Source organism: Bos mutus, chromosome 8 (assembly GCF_027580195.1).
Source record: "Bos mutus isolate GX-2022 chromosome 8, NWIPB_WYAK_1.1, whole genome shotgun sequence".
Lineage (NCBI taxonomy): Eukaryota > Metazoa > Chordata > Mammalia > Artiodactyla > Bovidae > Bos > Bos mutus.
In genome coordinates this window covers 101901549-101923016 of record NC_091624.1, presented here as the reverse complement: position 1 = coordinate 101923016, position 21468 = coordinate 101901549, and the positions used below count along the sequence as shown (strand labels likewise).

Genomic DNA, 21468 nt, shown 5'->3' with positions numbered 1-21468 from the left:
TTTTGAATTATGTGATATTTTACTCCATTATGAAGTTTTTCTTACCAGTCAAGAATCTTAAGTTTTGGTTTAAATTCTTCTGGGATCAAGTCTGTTCTGTTTATTTGGGATCTTTATTGAATTCAGTCTGTATTTTTATGGAGCCGTGGTTGAGTCCTTTCCTAAACAGGTTATTGTTTGAAAATCGTTTCTTTTGTTTTTAACGAGCAGAAGCCGTCAGACATTAAAAGTCAGAGAACACAGTGTGTTGGGACCCTATGTGGATGGACTGTCTAAACTGGCTGTCACAAGTTACAAGGTAACAGCATCCTTTATGTCAACTACTGAGATTCACGGTAGCAAATTTTGTTGTTGCTGAATTTGTGATTTTTTTTTTTTTTTGCAATTAAGAAAGTTATAGCATCACTTTAATAAGTCAACTTTTTTACAAAGCTCTTTATTAAAAAGCTATATCTAGTTATTAAGTCGGTTTAATTTTGAGAGACGGTATACATGTTTGCAAGGCATACCTATTCATCTATTGTGAGACATTTTTTCCATAGTTTATGAGCTCTGAAACTGATATTCCTTATGGTTATATCTTAAAATGATAAATAGCAGAATTTTTTTCTTCCATAGTAGTACATAAAATAATGATGTTGCTTATGAATTTGATGATTTAATGAAATTAAATATGAGTTGAGTAGTTGGCATTCAAAGCCTGTTTCTAATTTGAAAGAATCTCTCAATGGCCTTTAGTTACTAGTTCTCTTCATTTTCAGACGTCACAGTTATGCTTTGTGTGAATCTGTTGGGCTTCCCTCTTTGGGGAAACGGGGGTGGTGTGAGCCATGAGGTAATATACATTGAATTAAAAGTTAGAGACTTTTGATTTGGTGACAGTCCTCTCATGTGACTCCTGTATGACTCTGGAACGTTTACTCCATCTCACCAAGCCTCTCTGTCCTAATTTTTAGAATGGAAATTAGTTTTATTGTCTTGACTGTCTTTTGAAGTAGATTCAGGAGTTCCTTTGTTCATGGATCAAATTCTGTCATTTGGTCAATGATACTTGTTTAGTAAACATTTATTGAACACCTCTCCTGTGCCAGACATTGTGCTAAGTGCTGAAGAAATAAAAAATGAATGAGGTCCGTTCCCTCAAGATGCTTACAGATGTTTTAAAGGTATTATAAAAAAACATGATTTTAAGTGCAATGAGAAATGCATGTTTCAGGTTCATGGTAGTTTGAATGTGGAGTTCCTAACTTAAATGGATATGTAGATATCCAGGGAGGGTAGTATCCAGGAAGGCTTTTGGAAGAAATCAGATGAGTTGATGCATGTGAAAAGTCTTAAAAAACTCTAGGGTATCATGTAAATGTTAGGTATTATTAGAAATTTACCTATTAGGTAAATTTTTGTCTCATTTGCACATATGGCCAGACTGAGGTGCAGCGGCCTCTGAGCAGTGCAGTCCCTTATCCACTGCAGTGTGCTCCCCTAAAGATGGGGTTCCTTTACGGGAAAGTACAGGAGACTGGATAAAAGGAGGCACTTAGTGGACTCTCTCACAAGTGTATCTTTCTTGTTTCTCATTAAATCCCTGGAAGATAGATGATGTTGTAGCTCTCTTGTTACTTGTGTGCTTGCTAAGTCACTTCAGTTGTGTCGGATTCTTTGTGACGCTGTGGACTGTAGCCCACCAGACTCCTTTGTCCATGGGATATTCCAGGCAAGAATACTGGAGTGGGTTGCCATTTCCTTCTCCAGGGGATATCTTTGACTGAGGGGTCAAACCCACATCTCTTAAGTCTCCTGCATTGGCAAGTGCCACCTGGGAAGCCCCATTGTAATGAAACTAAGTTTCAGATTGCTTAAATAAATTTTTTAGAGCCTTTAACATTTAAAAAAAAAATGAAGATCCCATGATCTTTTGAGTGTATTATGCTGTCTCTGTTGTAGCTGTAATGGTAAAGAAGTTTAGTAAGTCCATGAAGAAAATGAGTCTTGTTCTCATTTTTAAAAACAGGTCTGGTAAGATATGCACTAAATTAGTGATCCAGTGCTATGCCTGCAGGGAGGGGTTATAAATTATTTTTGTTTTCTGTTTAGTCATACAGTCTAATTTGATTTAATAACTTCTATTGCTATAACTAAATAAGCTAAAGATTTTCTAATTTCTAGGTGAGATGAGGCCTGGCAAGGCATGTTTGTCCATCTCATGGGACTTTGACATGCAGCTTCTACTCTTTTCTAACTCTTGGTCAGAGCTGACACTATTCTACACCTACAGTAAATGTATTTTCTTTGTGTTTTCAGAGATAGTATTGGTTCTTGTACTCTATGGGGCTTCATGTTCATTGGAAAACAGAATATAAACTCCGGCTGTGGCCGACTAAGCAGTGAAAATTGAAATGCATTTCGTAGCATAGTAGAGTGTTCATGTTTATTAGATGATAAGATGTGAGTCTGTGACTTGTTTCCATGTAGGATATCGAGTCTTTGATGTCTGAGGGTAACAAATCCCGTACAGTTGCTGCAACCAACATGAATGAGGAGAGCAGCCGATCACACGCGGTGTTCAAAATCACCCTCACACACACTTTATACGACGTGAAGTCTGGGGTAGGTATTCGGATGCATGACTTTTTTTTTTTTTTTTTCCAATTTCTAAAGTGAATCATGGTTTATCTTATTCCTTCTGGTGTTAGATGACTTAAAGTTCTAACCAGACATGTGTATCAGTTAGGACTCAGGACAAGAAATAGAAGCTGCTCTAGGTAAGCAGAAAGGATTGAATGGAGGGAATTGGATAATGACACAGGTGTTGATGTACCTTCTGAGAAGTGGTTTCTGGACTCAGTCTCTAGAAATAATCTCCAGAACAGCACAGATCTCATCCAGTGAGGATAGTACTACTCTGTGGCCACCCCCAGACCTGTGAGTTCCAGGCACATCCCAGGGCTGTGACCCAAGATACAGGAGTCAGGGAGGCTGCCCTCTTAGAGCCCTGGAAGTTGGAGAATGTGAGCTGGGATACTCTTTGGAAAACTCATATACCTATGCTCCTGCTTGCCCACAGAAAAAGCCAGAATGGGCTTGACCTCTACTGTGTTTCTGCCTTTTAAATTTGAAGCAAGAGTATCTGATTGACAGAGTCTAAATCACATCCTGAACACTGGCTGCAAGGGAGTCTGAGAAATGTAGATTTTAGCTCTCTACTCTCTTCACCTGAAGGAAGTTGGAACAGAAGCTATACCAACTGATGGCCTATAGTCTCTGCCACAGCATTTTTTGAACTTTAAACTCTGATGGCAGATTGTGTAAGCTAATAACACCCTAGCTGATTTAGTGAGGTTTCCTTTGAAGTGTTACCTTATGCTAAAAAGCTGAGTGTTAGAAGGGGTCAACAGACCCAGAGATATATATGCTTCTACCACACTGAAAACTTCTGTGTTGACTCATACATTTGTGTTTTCCTTCTTACTTTGTATGTGAATTTTTGCATATTTTATTATTACCCTGAAGTGAATCAGTTTCAAGTACCAGAAGCTAAAATGATCACCCTGGCAAACTGCTATATTTTGGCAAGATTTTCATTTGCTGAGAGCATAGTTTTCTTCTTTTACCATCACAGCAAGATTAGTGTAATGACAGAAAGTTCTTTGTTTTCTACTTCCTTTTCAGCATAAAACAAAAAACATTCTGACATTTTTTTTTTCAAACCAAAAGTACTTTTGATTTGGGAAGCTGAATTCCTTTTTGTTAGTAACATGTTTATTTATGGAAATAAATATAAATGTATATTTTAAAAGAAAGTTTTAAAAAGTGATCCAGAAATGCGGTTTCTTACATTTCTTGTATTGCTGCTAAAGTGTAAAATATCAGTTATGTCTGTGATTTGATAATAGAATATTTTTGATAAAGGAAAATGTCAGTATATAGAAATACCTTAACTAGGAAAATATATAAACTTCATACCTGAAATTATGGAAAAGAGAATTATTATATGAACAATATGAAAACATTTTAGAATGCATTAGGTTTTTGAGGAATCTTTCTGTTGGATAAAGTCAATTTCTTTTTTAGTATCATAAGAAATGCAAATATTTTCCCTCGGGATTATTAGTGTATATGAAATTTTAGGCACAGTTTCATATATTAGAATTTACACTTGTAATGATTTTATATACTTCTCTGTGAAAGTTTTGTTAGGTTCCCTTCAAAATGTACCATTTTGGAGTCACAGTTTCTTTTTTTTGGAGATAATTTTCTCTCTGGATTAGTAGTTGTGTATGATTTTATATGTCTCTACCACTGGGCTGTATAGTTTTCTTACACTGTTTTATAGCAGTGCAAATTAATTTTAAAATGACAAATACGCTTTAATAAAGGATTCAGACAGTAAATTCATTTGGTAGAAATGTACCACTTTCTGTGTTCTTTAACTTTGAGTATTTGTCACTTTGCTCCCTAGACTTCTGGAGAGAAAGTGGGCAAGCTGAGCTTGGTCGATTTGGCTGGCAGCGAGCGAGCGACGAAGACGGGAGCAGCAGGTGACCGGCTGAAAGAGGGCAGCAACATCAACAAGTACGTTGTCCGGAAGCCCCACTGCTTCAGTGACTTAGTAGCCCAGAAAGGGGACTGGTATAGTTTTTTGAAGAATAGGGTTCTGGAATGAATGAGGCTATAAAGAATAAATAGAACTTTTTCATAGTATTTTTTAAGGGCCAAGCCTGTTCTGTGTTTTGTTGAAGTGTCTGCTGAGGCCCAGGAGCAGAGCCTCAGTCAACTCAAAGGTTCCCCAAGGGCAGCCCTACTGAGGTTCGGGGCCTGGGAACTCTGTCCAGGGAGCAGTCCTGTGCCTGGTAGCATGCCCCTGACCTCTGCTCACTAAGTGGCGCCGGTACCTGCCGTCCCCAACCCGGGTTATCTACAGATATTGCCAGTTGCTCCCTGTGGAGACACAGTCACCCTCAAGTTGTGAGCCACTGGTCTGAGCTATAGAAGAGAACAAATATAAGCTGAGTAGCAGACTCTTGGCATGGGTGTGTCTGAACAAACAACAGCATGTGTACTGACCACATTGGACTTTCCTTTTATGACAACTGTGGTCCTTATTTATACTAAGATTTTACTTTATAAAATAATATTTGGTGCATCAAGTCCTACATATGGTTACATATTTTCTTGCCTTAAGCTAAATTAAGCCAAATTGCTAGCCCGTGTTAGTAGGCAGGAATCTTTTCCATCTTTGTGGCTCCCAGGACACACAGTGAGACAGGCATCAGTAACCAACTGGAGATCGTAGAAGAGCATCGTGCAGATGCTATGCTCTTATGTATTTATATACGTAGGAATGTTTTTGCCTTGAGCTATGTTTTAGTTAATTGCATTGTGTTCTTGGCTTCCTTTCTTAAAGATATGTGGTATTTGTGTCATTATTTTGCCCTAGTGGTTTACAGCTTACATTTTCTTTATACAAAAAAAGATTGAACTAAGCGATTTTATAGCTTACCGTAGTAGTAGTAGAGGGTGTCAGCTTTTAGAGGTTGTGTGTTCTTAGCCTGAGCAGCACAGTGCTGACAGAAGTGCTATTCTCAGGGTGGCACAGGGGCACCTTGATGTTCAGTCTTTGTGCTTAAATGTGGCATTTGATGTGCTCGGGTTTTCACGGTTATTACGGTTTGTTGCACCATGCAGGTCCCTCACAACCCTTGGTCTGGTTATCTCAGCCCTAGCAGATCAGGGTGCTGGCAAAAGCAAGAATAAATTTGTTCCATACCGTGATTCCGTTCTCACTTGGCTGCTCAAAGTAAGTTGTCTTCAACCCCCTTTCTGGGATTCTCTTGGTGGTTGGTTAAAAAAAAAGGGAATAATAAAGAGTAGACTCTTGATTTCTCCCGATTATAATTTCCTACATCAGTGTTCAAATTGATAATCATTAGACTCTTACATGGTGTTATAATTTTAATGGATTAAGCATAGATTTCTTCCTGATATCACCCGAACCTGGAAGCAGTAGGGTTTGGGGCACGTGGAATCAATTGCACTGTCACCTCTAAGACTTGGAGACCAGAACAAAGAGCTAGGGCTAGTCTCACAGCTGAGTGAGTCCTAAGAAAGGGGTTTCCACCGCCTTCCAGGCTCACCTGCACTGCTCCAGCCTTCTTACTGACTCCTTTTGTCTGATGTACTTTTTGTTTTTTTTTCTGATGTACTTTTTGGACCTTGTTTTCCTGTTTAACTTCCAGACTACTCATGATCATTTTAATTTGCTTTTGGCTTCTTAAAGGTGTCAAAGGGTAGAGAATAGAGCACACAGTCATTCACTGGTTAACTGATTCAGCGTGAATGAGAGAGATGGAAATGAGGAAGGAAGAAAACTGTATGAAGTGCTCTGAGGAGGATGTAAGGAAATGCTGGACACTCCTTGTCCTGTAATCCCTCAAAGTCTAGTAAGGGAGAGATGTGTGCACAGAACACTCTACCACGAGTTGGTGATTCCATGGGAGAGACGGAAATGACATGTACTAGGAGTGTGAAGGGAGAGACTGTTTCCAGGGTTCTTCTAGTCTTCAGGGTTCCCTTTTGTCTGGATAGAGTCGCCATGATGGATTGGGTATTGGACTGGAAGTTAGAGGATATAAAATCTAGTGACAGTTTAACTCCTTATGAAGTTGCCAACCTCCTTATACAGTTGCCAACCTCCTTATAAAGTTGCCAACCCGGAAGAAGATATTTTACCTTAATACCTTAATGCTCTTTTTTTTTTTTCAAGGAAGTCTTTTTAGCATTTTTATTTTTAAATTTTCTTGGCTGTGCCACATGGAGTGTGGAAATTTAGTTTCCCAACCTGAGCTCGAACCCATGTCCCTTGCACTGGAAGCTTGGAGTCTGGACCACCTGGGAAGTCCTGTACCTAATGCTCTTTAAAAAAATGTTTTTAAAATTGAAAAATAATTTTATAAGCCCTGTTTAGTTTTATGTTGGCCTATTCTCTTGATTTTCTTGGTCAGGAATTTATTGAATACCTGTTACTGCACTAGCGGTTGAGCTTGTAAAGGTGAGTTAAGTGCCGTCAGCATAGTAAAGCACACAGCTTCTGAGTTATTCCGGATGTGTCTAGAGAACTATGCTTATGAAGGAAGAAGGATTTCCTCCTAGTTTCTACATCCTCTCAAAGGCTTGCTTAGTGTTCAACTTTGCTTTCCAGAACTCTTAACACCATTCGAGCATGCCTGATTAAGTGAAATTTGCCACAGTAGAAAATCAGGTAGATTACTTCCTTTGGCCAAAATGCAATAAAAATAGACATTAAAAACAAAAGGATAAACAAAATTTGATTTTGAAACCACTTGTAGGCTGATTCACATTGACGTATGGCAGAAACCAACACAATAAAAAAGCAAGTTATCCTCCAATTAAAAATAAATAAATTTTTTAAAAAAGAAAAAAAAAAACACTTGTAAATAACTCATGAATTAAAAGCATACGGTATCTAAAACACTTTAATTACTGAGGAAATAATTGTCTGGTCTTCTGTGTTAGCAATTTATCTTGAAATCTCATTTGTTTCATTTCCAGAAGAGATTCTCAATGAGATACTTCTTCCTCACACTTTTCAATAGAAACATCTCCTGAACATTCATGATAATTTCTAGATGTGCCTGATTTAAAAGAATATTCATTGCTTTGTTGTTCTGATGTTGCTACTTCAGTCCATTTAAACTAACACTAAGAAAAATCTTCTGTTAATTGACATAGTTAACATGGCCTAGGTTAATTATTGAGTGTCCATCCCATAGATAGGCTGGAAGTCAGGAGAGTTTGGGTCAGGAGAATCATGTGCCATGCCTCCTTGGAAGGCAGATGATAGTGTTCCCGTTTTACAGATGCGGCAACATATGCAGAACCAGCGAGTGAGAGAACCAAGACTGGGATCCAGGGATGACCTTGCTGCCCATCTGCTATTGCCTAGGCTGTGCTCTTCTTACCAAAGGTTTCTTTTCATTAGAAAGAAAAGCACTTACTTTTTTCTTTACCAAATGTGATAGAAACTGTTGAATGTTATTGAACTTGAGCAAAATTAAACATTAAAAAAAAAAAAAGCTCACTTTATCTTTGATAAAATTAGGCTATAATTGTAACTTTTTATTGTGTAATGTTATTTATTTTTGGGTTTGTTGCTGTATAGGCTTTTCTCAAGCTGTAGTGAGCAAGGGCTACTCTCTAGCTGTGGTGCACGGGCTTCTCATTGCAGTGGCTTCTCTTATTGCAGAGCAGGGGCTCTTCAGTGCACAGGCTTCAGCAGTTGAGGCGCTGGGGCTCAATAGTTGCAGCTCCTGGACTCTAGAGCATAGGCTAAATAGTGGTGCATGGGCTTGGTTGCTCCACAGCATGTGGGATCTTCCCAGATCAAGGATCAAACCCATGTGTCTTGTATTGGCAGGCAGATTTCTTTACCACTGAGCCACCAGGGAAGCCCTCTAATTGTGCTTTCTTTATGTTCATCCTTAGGCTAAAAAAAATGCATAGTTTCTTTGATTGTTGGCATATCTTTTCTTAAAAACTACATGATTTTTTTTTCAATAAAGGCATAAGTAGGGCATTTATGTAAAAATATACCAGGGTTTAAATGGTTTTCCCCATAGCCTCTTAGAATCCACTGATACACGTATCATTCTCCTTTGAAGTGCCTTCTATGTCCTTGTTGATTTTTCCTTCATTAATTCTTAATTAGTCGAACTCTCCTTCATCCTTGTTTAACTGGTACAGTTCTACTATTCTCTAATGTAACTTGCATGGAACTCATAAAATTGCTTATCCTTTATAAGATTTGCAACTTCTTCTTTTTTTTTTTTTGCATTGTACATGCATTATAATTATGTTGTGCTCTCTATGTTACAGCATCTTAGAGAGAAACTGATCACACTTGGTGACTTGAGGGGGGTGGATGGATGCAATTGATTTTTCTCATAGGTGTGTTTGAATGCTTACTCATTCGGTCAGTGGTCAGTAGAGAACCATTTTGTATTAAGATGATTTTTGCTTATCTTTGCTGCTGAGTCGTTTCAGTCGTGTCCGACTCTGTGTGACCCCACAGATGGCAGCCCACCAGGCTCCCCCGTCCCTGGGATTCTCCAGGCAAGAACACTGGAGTGGGTTGCCATTTCCTTCTCCAGTGCATGAAAGTGAAAAGTGAAAGTGAAGTCGCTTAGTCGTGTCCTACTTTTAGCGACCCCGTGGACTGCAGCCCACCAGGCTCTTCCGTCCATGGGATTTTCCAGGCAAGAGTACTGGAGTGGGGTGCCATTGCCTTCTCCTTGCTTATCTCTGCAACTTTGTAAATATGTCTCTTTAACATCAAATAACTTCTGGTAATGAATGCTCTAAGAATGAATATCTTTCAAATTCTTCTACTTGTAAAAGATTATTTATTTTTAAAATTGCTCACGTATTCCCTCAGCTGCCTCGGGTCTTGGTTGCAGCCTGTGGGATCTGTTGTGTCGTGCGGATCTCTCACGGCTGGCGCACGGGCTCTCCAGCTGTGCACGTGGGCTCAGTAGTTGTGGTGCACGGTCTTAGCCGCTCAGTGACATGTGGGACTTAGTTCCCTGACCAGGGATGGAACCACTGTCCCCTGCATTACAAGGCAGATTCTTAACCACCGGACCACCAGGGGGAAGTCTTTCAAATTCATCTGTTTTTGCATCCTTACTGCCACTTCCCTGATGAATAATGAAGGGTTTCTTTTCTCTCCTGGAGGATTGAAACTCCTTTCCTTAGTTTTCCTAGTCCATCCTGTTCTTTAGTGAGGTTGCTGTCTTTCGAAATCAATGCTCTTCTTTAACTTAAATCTCTTCAGTAACTCTCCAGAGGGCCTTAGTGAAGTGAAGTTGCTCAGTCGTGTCCAACTCTGCGACCCCATGGACTGTATCCTATCAGGCTCCTCCGTCCATGGGATTTTCCAGGCAAAAGTGCTGGAGTGGATTGCCATTTCCTTCTCCAGGGGATCTTCCCAACCCAGGAATCGAACCCGGGTCTCCCGCATTGCGGGCAGACGCTTTACCATCTGAGCCACCAGGGAAGTCACCACCCAGAGGGCCTTATCTTAGTCCAAATTCTTTAAAGACTTGTGGTTTACTCGGCTCCTCCTGACTTCTCATTGTTCAGCTTTTGCTTCTTGACATGATCAACTCTAGCCGAGTGATGGAGACTTTGCTCTTACTCTGCCGGGCACATCCTTCCTCCTCTCTTCCACCCCACTTCACATTTTCCTCTCCATCCCCTTTACCCCAGTGTTGCTTATTCATATTTAGGTGTCGAATGTCACTTTCTCTGGGAGTCTTTCCTAACCTTTGAGGACTGTGCTTTCTGCGCTTTCTCTGTTTTCCCGGACCGTATTGCATTCATCCCTACTTTAGTTCGTAGCCTATAGTATTTGCTCGCCAGCATCACCCTCTAGATGGTAAACTCCATGAAGAGCTAAGTGAATGAATGATTTCAGCTCTTCTCTGCACTAGCATTATGACCTTTGGTAAGTCTGTAAATCTTCCTGGGTCTCAGTTTCTCATTTGTAAAATGAAAAAATTTGATTAGGTGACTTCCAAGAGTTCTCTCAGCTTTACAAAATTCCGACTTCCAAAATCAAATTTCTTTCTTAGGTCCATTTAATTTGCCGTTGCTGAAACAAAGCTCATCTGATTTGGCTAATTAAACGATTAAAGAGTAAACAAGAGGCCTTCTACTTTCTTCTTGAACGAGTGCCAGTTCTTTTGTTGCTGTTTCCTTTTTGCTGGTGGCATGAGGCCATTTTTGAATATAAGCATATTGTTCCTCAGGCACAAGCTCTTTTAAAATATCAAATATTTGTCATTTGCCAGGTTTCCTTTCCTCAGCACAAATTGAAGCACAATACACATGCTTTTCTCCTGTGGTAGTCATTGTTAGCAATCTGCTTTTCCCCAGTAGCATTTGCTATTGGTGTGGGCTGAGAGAATGCCGTGCTTCTAGAAGGGCAGTCTTACATGGTGCTGCTTGTGGACTGAATTCCAACCAGAGGTGTAATTCCTGTGATCTTGGTATATAATATTTGAACTGCATTACCATGCATGGGATTCTTCTTGACCTTTTTTCTGCAAATTGCCAAGACTGGGCACCGGCAACGTGTGGTCAGTGTCTGGAAGAGGAGTGAAGCAAGCAGTTCCATCCAGACTTTGTAGAAACTGCCTTTGCTTCCTAAAGCCCAGATTACTTTCATTTCCTTCCTTTTCATGCATTGAAGAGTACTTTCTTCAAAGATATAATTATCATAGCTATGTTTCCTGTGGAAAACCAAAATCTTAGTAATGGGTGAATAAGTGGACATATTGTTAGTGATTATACTGAACTGTTAGCAATATGTTGGGAATTATTTTGTTTCTGGCATTAGGACAGAACAATTTGGAAAGGTTTCAGGTCTGAACTCTCTCTGTGTCGCTAAGGGTTGTTTTGTTCTCGTGCTATCGTGGGCAGCTATAGGGGGATAGAAATTATAATGGGTTGGAAGGTAGAATACAACTGGGCTGGAATATTTTCTGTGTACGAGTTCTGGATCTATCGGCAGGTTGTTTAACCTCCTTTGTCACAACAAACCTCTGGTTTTTCATCAGTAAAATGGGGATAATAATTCACACAAGGCTGAGGACTAAATCATCTATGCACAGAGTTTTGTAAATCACAGGTTGTTCAAACAAATTTGAGATATGTTGATACTGGAAAAAATTTCTGTCTTCAAAAGTGAGAATTTGGAGAGCTCCCTGGTCTGATGGTCCAGTGGTTAAAACTCCATGCTCCCAATGCACAGAGCACAGATATGATCCCTGGTCAGGAAACTGAGACCCCCCATGCTGCACAGCTTGGCCAGAAAAAAAAAGAATTTTATATTGGTTGATGCTGCCCAAAGATAGAGTTGGCTTTCTTGTGTCCTAATGAATTCCTCTTAACTGGGCTATTTGAATGTTCTCTGTAATATTGTGAGTCTGTAATTCAGTGATACTTCACTGGTGAAAGGGGGTGTTGAATCAAGTCTTCCGGGTAACTCTCATCCAGGGCTGGTATATACCTATAGCTGTGTAATACCCCCAAGACTTAGCAGCTGAGAACAGCCATCATCCATTATCTCAGTTCCTCTGGGCAAGATTCCGGGTGCCAGCCAAGTGTTCTGGCGGGGGTGTCTCCCGTGGCTGCAGTCCTGGCCAGGCTGCTGGGGTTGGATCTGCTCACCTGAGTGCTTGTGGACAGGCATTTCAGATGTGTTCCCAAACTCACCGCCTTGGTCTCTTTCTGGGGCTGCCTCATCATGGCAGTGGTTTCTTTCAGAGTGAAAAACATGCACAAAAAAAGCCAGCCTTTTTTTGTTTTAAATTTTTAAATGTAGTTTATTTTTTACTACACTGGGTCTTTGTTACTGTGTGCAGGGTTTCTCTAATTGTGGCAAGCGAGGGCTCCTCGGCAGTACGCAGGCTTCTCATCGCGGTGGCTTCTCTCGTGTGGAGCACGGGCTCCAGGCGCACAGGCTCAGTAGTTGTGGCGCACAGGCTTAGTCGCCCCATGGCATGTGGGATCTTCCCGGACCAGGGATCGAACCCGTGTCCCCTGCATTGGCAGGTGGATGCTTTATCACCGGACCATCAGGGAAGTCCCGAGAAGCCAGTCTTTTGTAACCTAGTCTCAGACATACAGGCCAACACTTCCGTGTTCTCTTCCTCAGAGGCAGATCAGCAAGTCCTGCCCACACTTGAGGGAAGGGGAGACCCTGGGGTGTGAATTCCAGGAGGCGAGATCTCTGGGGGTCATCTCGAGGCCACCTCCTGCAGTTGGAGTTCATGTAGCCTTTGTGTGGTAAAGTGGCGTGGGGTAGAGCTGACTTTCCAAGTCTCATTTTGTAATTCCAAGTTATATCTAGTTATTTTTAATGCTGTCAAGGGAAAGTCGGTTTTTGAATTGGTTGGAGCCCATTCTAAAGCTCATTTATTTAGTTAGCAGTTTTGTATAATGGAGATGAATGTCTTTCTTTTGGCACCCTTGTCTGAACTCTAGAAGCTGTTGTACAGAACTTGAGGCCTGTTTTAGTAGTGTTTGAAGTGCTGTCAGAGGGAATAAGATGTAGTACCTTCAGTGTATCTTTTGTTTAATAAGATTGTAATTGTTCCTTATGTCTTAAGACACTCCAGATGTATGGTGTTATGGAATAGATTGTAGGTAATCACTCTTTGATCAAATGTTATTAGGGTTGTTCAGTTCTCAGGGAGATTTTGCAGGTATTTAAGGAAGCATCCTTTTTTATTCTGAGCAGTCTCCTGACCTATGGTATCATGTTGCCTATTAAAAGATGACAAATTGACTTAGAATGAATTTTTATTAAACTGAAATAAAAGGGGGCTTCTTTGTATTACCATTTCCCTGTTCTTTCTCAAAAACCAAAGCTCCTTTTTGCAGAAAAGTAGCTTGCCAGAGAAGAATAAGCAAGGGACTGGGAGTCAGTTCACCTGTATTTAAGTCCTGGCTTTGCCCTTAAATCTGTGTTTGACCTGGGGACATTATCTCACCATTTCTGACTTCAGCATTCCCATATGATGCTTTCTTCCAGCTTGAAAAAGCTATTCAGTTTCTCTTCTCCTCCAGGACAGCCTTGGGGGTAACAGCAAGACCGCCATGGTAGCTACAGTGAGCCCCGCAGCTGACAACTATGATGAAACCCTTTCAACCTTACGGTATGCGGATCGTGCCAAGCACATCGTGAACCACGCTGTGGTGAATGAGGATCCCAATGCACGAATTATTCGGGATCTCCGGGAAGAAGTGGAAAAACTCCGTGAGCAGCTAACCAAAGCGGAGGTATAAGGCCTAGCTGAGCCATGCCTGTGGGTCTAGGAAAATCTAGTAAAGCTAGAATCTGAATTGTCTTCCCCTTGGGGCCTAAACGATGAATATTCAACTCAGAATATTTGCATTTCCTATAGGAAGATAAATTTGAGATGAGTAATAAAGGAAGATGGATAAATTGTCACGGTTGAAGTTTAGATAGTTTTTACAGGTGTTAAAGGATTGACTAGGAGGAGAGAGTAAAGGTAACTGAGAAAATGTGTCTGCACTGAATAGGCGACAGACGAGAGAAGGGGTAGAATGGGGGAGAGAAAGAGAGGCGCTTGAAACAAAAGCAGGTAACAACTTAATATTAGTGCAGCAAATGGTGGCCAATGGGCATAGGCTGATTAGAAGAGAAATCAAATAGATTTTTGTAGAATCATATGTTTGCAGGTTGAAGTCCAAACAGAAACACTGTGGTCTTGCACCTAGCTTTTTCATATTATGGGTTAATTACGTTCATAAGAAAAAATGTTCTAGAGCAGAAGTAGCCATCTTTTTAATAGTGCTCTATGTCACTATCCTTTGTATTAAAACAAGCTACAGTAGATAGTTCTGTTACTGAATTTGAAGCCTACACAATTCTAATCACAGACTTTTTTTAGGTTTTAAAAATCTGTTGAAGTGCAGTGTGTTTACAGTGCTGTGTTCCTTTCTGCTGTCCAGTGTAGTGGTTTAGTTATATGTGTTCTTTTCCATACTCTCTTCCGTTATGCTTTGTCGTAGGATATAGTTCCCTGTGCTCTACAGTGGGACCTTGTTATTTATCCGTCCTGTATATAATAGTTTCAAATGCTTATCTTTTATCAAAAGTGGGATAAAATGTCAGATTCAGGATCCCTACTTTAATTAGCATTTCTGTTCCTATGATTTCCGAGCACTGTGGAATTCTTTCCTGGACCTGGGACCGTAGCCTCATCTTTCTCATGACCATCAGTAAATTATGTGGTCAAAATAATTATCTTGATTGTATTTTTTTTTTTGCCTATTGAATCTTACTCTGTTTTTATAGGAATAATTTTACAATTCATCAAGATTCTTTGAAGTTTTGTGTCTTCCTGGTGTAATAATGCCATCCAGTTCGTAGCATGTACATATTTAGTTTAGTCTGTGTATCCTTGAATACATACCCAAAGTCATCAGTGAAGACCAGGATGAGTCACGTGTCTTGAGTCTAGACCTACTGGGATTTAAAAAAATAAGTCCTTGATAGTTTGAACTCTTTATCTCCCTAATTGTAGTTAGACCTCAAAGTAGCAGTAGCTTAGAGGAAAAGGAGAAAGTGAAGTCTTCCTCAAGCCCACTGGATAACTGGATGAGTCTGTGGGACCCTCTAGTCTGGATGCTGTGGGTCAATGACAGTCCTTGTGTCTTAGGTGGGTCAGGAGCCTCAGCGAGCTGTAGAGCTTGAGGGGGCACATTGTTCCTCTTGTCCTCTTGGGTTTAGTGAAGGTGTCCTTTTTCCAGGACATCATACACACATTTCATGAAATAAACACTTTGCTTGTAGGCAATGAAATCTCCAGAGCTGAAAGACCGGCTGGAAGAGTCAGAGAAGCTAATCCAGGAAATGACTGTGACCTGGGAGGAGAAACTAAGGAAGACCGAGGAGATCGCCCAGGTTCGTGATTCCTGCTTAAGGAGAGAGAAGCCTTGTGGCAGCTTGTGCAGTGCAGTGCGGAGCATGTTTCTGGTTCCCTTTTTAAAAAAATTTATTTATTTTTAATTGAAGGATAATTGCTTTTCAGTATCGTGTTGGTTTCTGCCAAACATCAGCACGAATCAGCCATAGGTATACATATGTCCCCTCCCTCTTGAACCTCCCTCCCATCTGCCTCCTCATCCCACCCCTCTGGATTGTTACAGAGCACCAGGCTTGAGTTCCCTGAATCATACAGCAAATTCCCATTGGCTATCTATTTTATCTATGGTAATGCATGTTTGACTTTTAGCTTTGAATGTAGCAAATCTAGCAATTCAGATTTGTTTATTAAAAAAAAAAAAAGGCTGCCTGGCTTCGCTGAGTTTATGTTGCAGCATGCAGGGTCTTCAGTTGTGGCATGTGGAATCTAGTTCCCTGACCAGGGGTTGAAACCACGTCCCCTGCATTGAGAAGGCGGAGTCTTAGCCACTGGACCACAAGGGAAATTCAAATTGATTTAAATAAGACCTAAACCCAGGAGTCTGTACTTTACAAAGTTAATTTGAAGTTTAAGGAAAACATAACTATAGTTAATTCAGTATTCATTATGTAAGAAATACATTTGTAGGGCCATAAAATTTTTTTAATGATATAACTAGCCACTGGCTGAGAATACCCAATTCTGTTAAATGTTTTCCAAACCTCAGAAACTTACCCAGCTACAAAATTAGTAGTAGTGGATATTTAGGCTGTGAGCTTCTTGCTTCCTTCCATTTGACAAGTTAGTAAAAAGTAACAATGAAGTATCTAAGTCCCAAGTGACTGTGTCTCATTTTTAGACCATTTATTATAGAGCTGTGAAATCTTCCAGTGGGAATATTAGCGTTTAGAGAAAATCCTAAAATGTCCAAGTCTCTGCTTAGTAAAGATTTACTCTGTGGCTTTCCTGTTGGAGGCTTATTTAGCCTGTCTTAGAAATATTAATGTATATGACAATGTGGGACACAGTACCTCGTTGAACAATCATTTCATGGCTGGGCAGCTCTGACAGTAGTAGCTATGTAACCGAAATCTTCTGTTCTTCCGTTTTGCTCACTGGCCTTGTTTGGTCTTCAAAGCTGAGAGAATAAGCCCACTTGTGCACAGTAACTAATAATAGCAACAATAACCAGCACTTACTGAGTACACTTCCATGTTGCACCTGATGCTAAGCACTTAAAAATTTTTTTTTAATTTTGTATTGGGGTGTAGTTGATTAACAAACAACATTGACTAAGCACTTTTAAATACAGTATTTTATTTAATCCTCCCAATACCCCTGCAAGATAGGGCCTGTTATTACCCAGATATTTAAAGTCACCTCTGCCTCCTCTCTTCCTTTTCTAAAGTTAGAAAATCTCTAGTGTTCACTGTTTCTGGTGTTCATGAATGTGTAGAACTGTTACTCCTTTCATTACTCAGTAAGTTCCATCTCTCAGTGTGCTGTCCAGAATCAGTAGATAGATTAGATGTTGTAGGACAGTACTACTATTATGTAGCATAAAGAGGATGTTAGATTTATATTAGTGCACACGAAGACTTAAGTTGATTTTTAAACATTTTTATTACAGTCCTTTTCAAAACAGATGAAAACATGAGTATAACAAACCCACACATACCCATTACCCAATTTCATTAAAGGTCGACATATGACCAGTCTTGTTTTATCTGTATCCCTGCACGAGGTTATTTGAAAGCACATCCCTCACATTACACAGAGAATACACCAGTGTCTGAGCTTTATTTCTCATTACATGTTTAACTTTGTTTGTCATAGGTTAAGGTCATTCTGATAATTGTCCAATTTGGGACTAATGTATGCGAGCCTTTTTGAGCTACTCTGAATAAGACCTTGACTCTGGAGTACTTGGGTTGCCTGCGCTGATACCCAGAAGGGGGTCTAAGTGACGGTGCAGCGTGGTGCAGCTTTCCTGTAGCATCTTCCCTTGCCTGAGTGTCCTCTCCCACCGTCAGATGCCCCTTTTGCAGACTGCCTGGTTTTTATTGAACACCACATTCAACACCTCATCTTCCCAGGCTTCAGTGCCTCCAGCTGTCTTCTCTCTGTCACTGGGTTATTGGTCATCAACCTATTTGCAGTACAGACTAGCTTTCCCTAAAAATGATTTCTGGCAGTTTATCCACCAACTGTTAATACATCTTTTGAGGAGAAAAGAAATGGTACATGGTCAGGTAACTTTGGGGAAATCTGGGTGAACTGAGTCAAATGGACTTCTCTTGGTAAGAACTTTCTGGGAGTCTGTTCCAAGCCAGCCAGGCTCTCAAGCAGTCCTCTGTGTTCTGTGGCATCTTCGTCTGGCATGCCGGCCCCAGAGCTTATTCCTGACATTGAATCCTATGGAACCTACCTGTACTCTCTTGACTCTTAAGTCATGTGATACTTTATTTACTGTTGTTCAGTTTTTTGTGTGTATACTTTTATTACCTAATGAATTTATAAAGTTCTCAAGGAAAAAAAGCCATGTCTTTTCATTTTTTTTCTTTTAATATTTATTTTTATTTATTTATTGGGCTCAGCCGGGTCTTAGTTGCAGCATACGGGATCTTTAGTGGTGGATGTGGGGTCTAGTTCCCCAACCAGGGATTGAACCTGGGTCCCTGCACTAGAAGCACGGAGTCTAGTCACTGGACCGCCAAAGAAGTCCTCCTCTTAGTTTTTGAAAGTATATGCTCAGTAATATTTTTGATTAAATAATTTGAACTTAAAGTTGACTAATTTCTCAGCCCAGTGCCATAATCTTTGATACCAAATTCTTTAATTTCCATCTTTTATGTTCTCAGTAATGAAGTGTACACTTAAGTGAGATGGATCAGGGGTTAGCAAACTAAGCCCTTGGGCAAAACCTGGACTGTCACTTCTTTTCATGACTGGTTTTATTGGAATGTGCCATACTTATTTGTTTTAGTATTTTTTATGGCATTATCAGAGTTGAATAGTTGTGACAGAGACCATTGGACCTAGATGACTAAAAGATTTACTGTTTGACATTTTATAGAAAAAGTTAACTAGTCTCTGATATCAGAAGCAATACATAGTAAATGTCACTATATTTGATCATATAATACTTGCTTATTCTTGGAACTGACTCTTAGATGTTGCAAACTTTTATAGTTTATTAATAATTAAAAACCTAGAGTGTTTTTTGGTGGTAGATGTAACAGTGAATTGATGGGTTTTCAATGTTGTGCCCTTCAGTTTAAACAAAAATTTTATGGTATTTCTACCATTATAAGGTCTCAAAAGATAGGAAAATGCTTAAGGAAGTAGGGGAAAGCAGGAGTTTACTCTGTTATCTCATTTAAGTCCTGTCTTTTCCCTTACTCTTGAGTGACTTTACTTTTGTTAAGTCGTACATTCTTTTTCAGGCTTACCTTTGCCTCTCTATGAATGAAAATTTTGCTACTAGATGACAGTAATGAAATTTCTTCTAAATTTATAATTATTTCCATAGTGAAAATTACTAGAGTCCACAGGGAACTCAGGACTTCCCTTGTGGCTCAGCTGGTAAAGAATCTGCCTGCAGTGTGGGGACCTGGCTTCAATCCCTGGGTTGGTTTGATCCCCAGGAGAAGGGAAAGGCTCCCCACTCCAGTATTCTGGCCTGGAGAATTCCATGGACTGTGTAGTCCATGGGGTCACAAAGAATTGGACACGACTGAGTGACTTTCAGGGAACTCAAACCAGAATTCTATCAACCTAGAGGGGGGGATGGGGAGGGGAGATGGGAGGGAGGTTTAAGAAGGAGGGGACATATGTATACCTGTGGCTGATTCATGTTGATGCTTGGCAGAAACCAATACAATACTGTAAAACAATTATCTTTCAATTCAAAAATAAATAAATTTAAAATTAAATCACTAGAGTCCTAAGAAGAATGTAAGTAAAAGGAACTGTTGTGTTGCAAAAGTAGTATTTACTTATAGAAAATACAGAAAGGTTATTATGAAGAAAATTTAACTGATCCAGTCATCCAAAGAAAGCTACTGTTAATATCTTTGTGGTTTCTTCCAGGTTTTTCCAGTGCATAGACCCATGTACTAGTTATACCCTGCATTTTAAATTTAATGTTAGTTCCTGACTGTCTACCTACTTCATTTGTAGTTTACAAAAAGATATTTTTACAAAGAAATGTTTCTTCTCATTATTGGAATTATTTTTTAATCACACAAATATCCTCATGTATTTAAAAGAGGTATCCCTCAGAAGGGACTATACAAGCTATATTAGATTTGCTTTCTTCGCTTTAGGAACATGGTTCTTTATGAAGAATAATAATTTCTTTGGATTGAGTGCTGAAAACTAATGACTCAGAACTTCTGAAAGAACCCAATAATGTTTTTTTGTTAGAAAAGAGACTCAATTCAAAGACCCAGAACCGAAATAGCCCATTCCCTACCTTTGCAATGGTATTCCAGGAGAGATTGTTTGGGTTGCAGTGGCTGTATAAATTAGGAGGTTGTGCCTAGAATAGCAAAATTCTAAGCCTGCAATTTAATTATCCTGCAGCCTTACTGTGTGGCCCTAGTTAAATAACACAGCTTGCCTTGCCTTTTGTCAGAATCAAAGGTTCTTAATGACTTGTTCTTATTTGCTGAGTATACACAGTTGAACACCCTGCTCTGCCCTGATGTGTGTGCGTTAATAACAGCCTCGGTTGCAGGAGTCACATGTGTCTTCGTATGTGCACACATGTATGTTGTGTGAATTCAGAGACACATAGGCACAGAAAGGAAAGGTCCATGTTCTTTTGCAAATAGGGCTTCCCTGAACATGCAGATTTTATTTTGAAAAATTCACAACACTGGCGATCTGAGTGCTCTTGTGCGTTACGCACTGTGCGAGGTGCTAGGAATCCCCAGTGGGGAGACAGGGTCCCTGCCCTCACAGAGAAACGCTGGAGTAAAAAGTTACCAGGTTTGAGAATAGATGTGCTTCAGCTCGGAGGAATAGGTGTGAAACCCCTTAAGCTAGGGAGAGCGTTGTTGAGACTTTAGGGTCCTGGAAGATGCCCCATTAACTACGTTTAGTTGAGGGGTGACAGGACGTGACGGTGGAGTCAGTGGGTCAGACTGAAGGGCCTGTGGCTTTGAGGGAGTTCGGCCTTCATCCTTGCTGGGGACCTGCCAAGTGTATTAAATACTTGGCTTTTTAGGAAAATCACGGTTGAATAGAAAACACTTACATTTGCTCATATATAAAGAATTAAATGAGAAAGATGAATTCAGGATGTTAGATATTTTCAAGAATGAAAAGTGAGAGCTCAGTATATTTGGTGGTGATTTGTAATGGCTTTACTTTTGAAATTAATAAGAGTTTTACTTAACAAAGCAACATTAGAGTTTGTTCTCATTCTCAGCTATAGAGTTTATATAGTTTAGAAAGAGGACAAATGCAGTCATCTATATGATACCATGTCCTAAGAAAACATATTTGAGTTATAAAGTTATTTAATAATTACCATCATATATAACGTTTTATAGCTTGCTGCCTCAATAGCTGTGGAATTAATTCTTCTCTAATGCGTTTACAGGAGCGACAGAAACAGCTTGAGAGTCTTGGAATATCTCTTCAATCGTCTGGAATTAAAGTTGGGGATGATAAATGTTTCCTCGTTAATCTGAATGCTGATCCTGCTCTGAATGAACTTCTGGTTTATTACTTAAAGGTGAAGTCGTAAGCTTGTCTACTGTTTTCTGCTGTGAAATAGAGCAGTATTTCACAGTATCCTTTCTTTGTACTTGGAGAACCATGCATATTCAAAAAGGAGTTAGCAAATTGTTTTTGTTTGCTTCAGCTGGAGTGTAGAAAAATCCTGGGTTTCTGAGACCAGTCTCTCTTTTTCCTCTTTGAGTGATGTAAATATATTTTTCAA

General features: G+C 39.9%; 1 protein-coding gene across 2 annotated transcripts in view; it reads left to right on the top strand.

Moving 5' to 3' along the window:
- KIF13B (kinesin family member 13B) overlaps nucleotides 1-21468 on the top strand; it is a 209436-nt gene that overhangs the window by 88155 nt on the left and 99813 nt on the right. For both annotated transcript variants that reach the window (XM_070376014.1, XM_070376013.1), the window contains exons 7-13: nucleotides 211-298; nucleotides 2473-2607; nucleotides 4460-4572; nucleotides 5686-5797; nucleotides 13651-13863; nucleotides 15404-15514; nucleotides 21127-21261. In XM_070376014.1, coding sequence (XP_070232115.1) covers nucleotides 211-298; nucleotides 2473-2607; nucleotides 4460-4572; nucleotides 5686-5797; nucleotides 13651-13863; nucleotides 15404-15514; nucleotides 21127-21261 — 907 coding nt within the window. The remainder of the gene's footprint in view (nucleotides 1-210; nucleotides 299-2472; nucleotides 2608-4459; nucleotides 4573-5685; nucleotides 5798-13650; nucleotides 13864-15403; nucleotides 15515-21126; nucleotides 21262-21468) is intronic.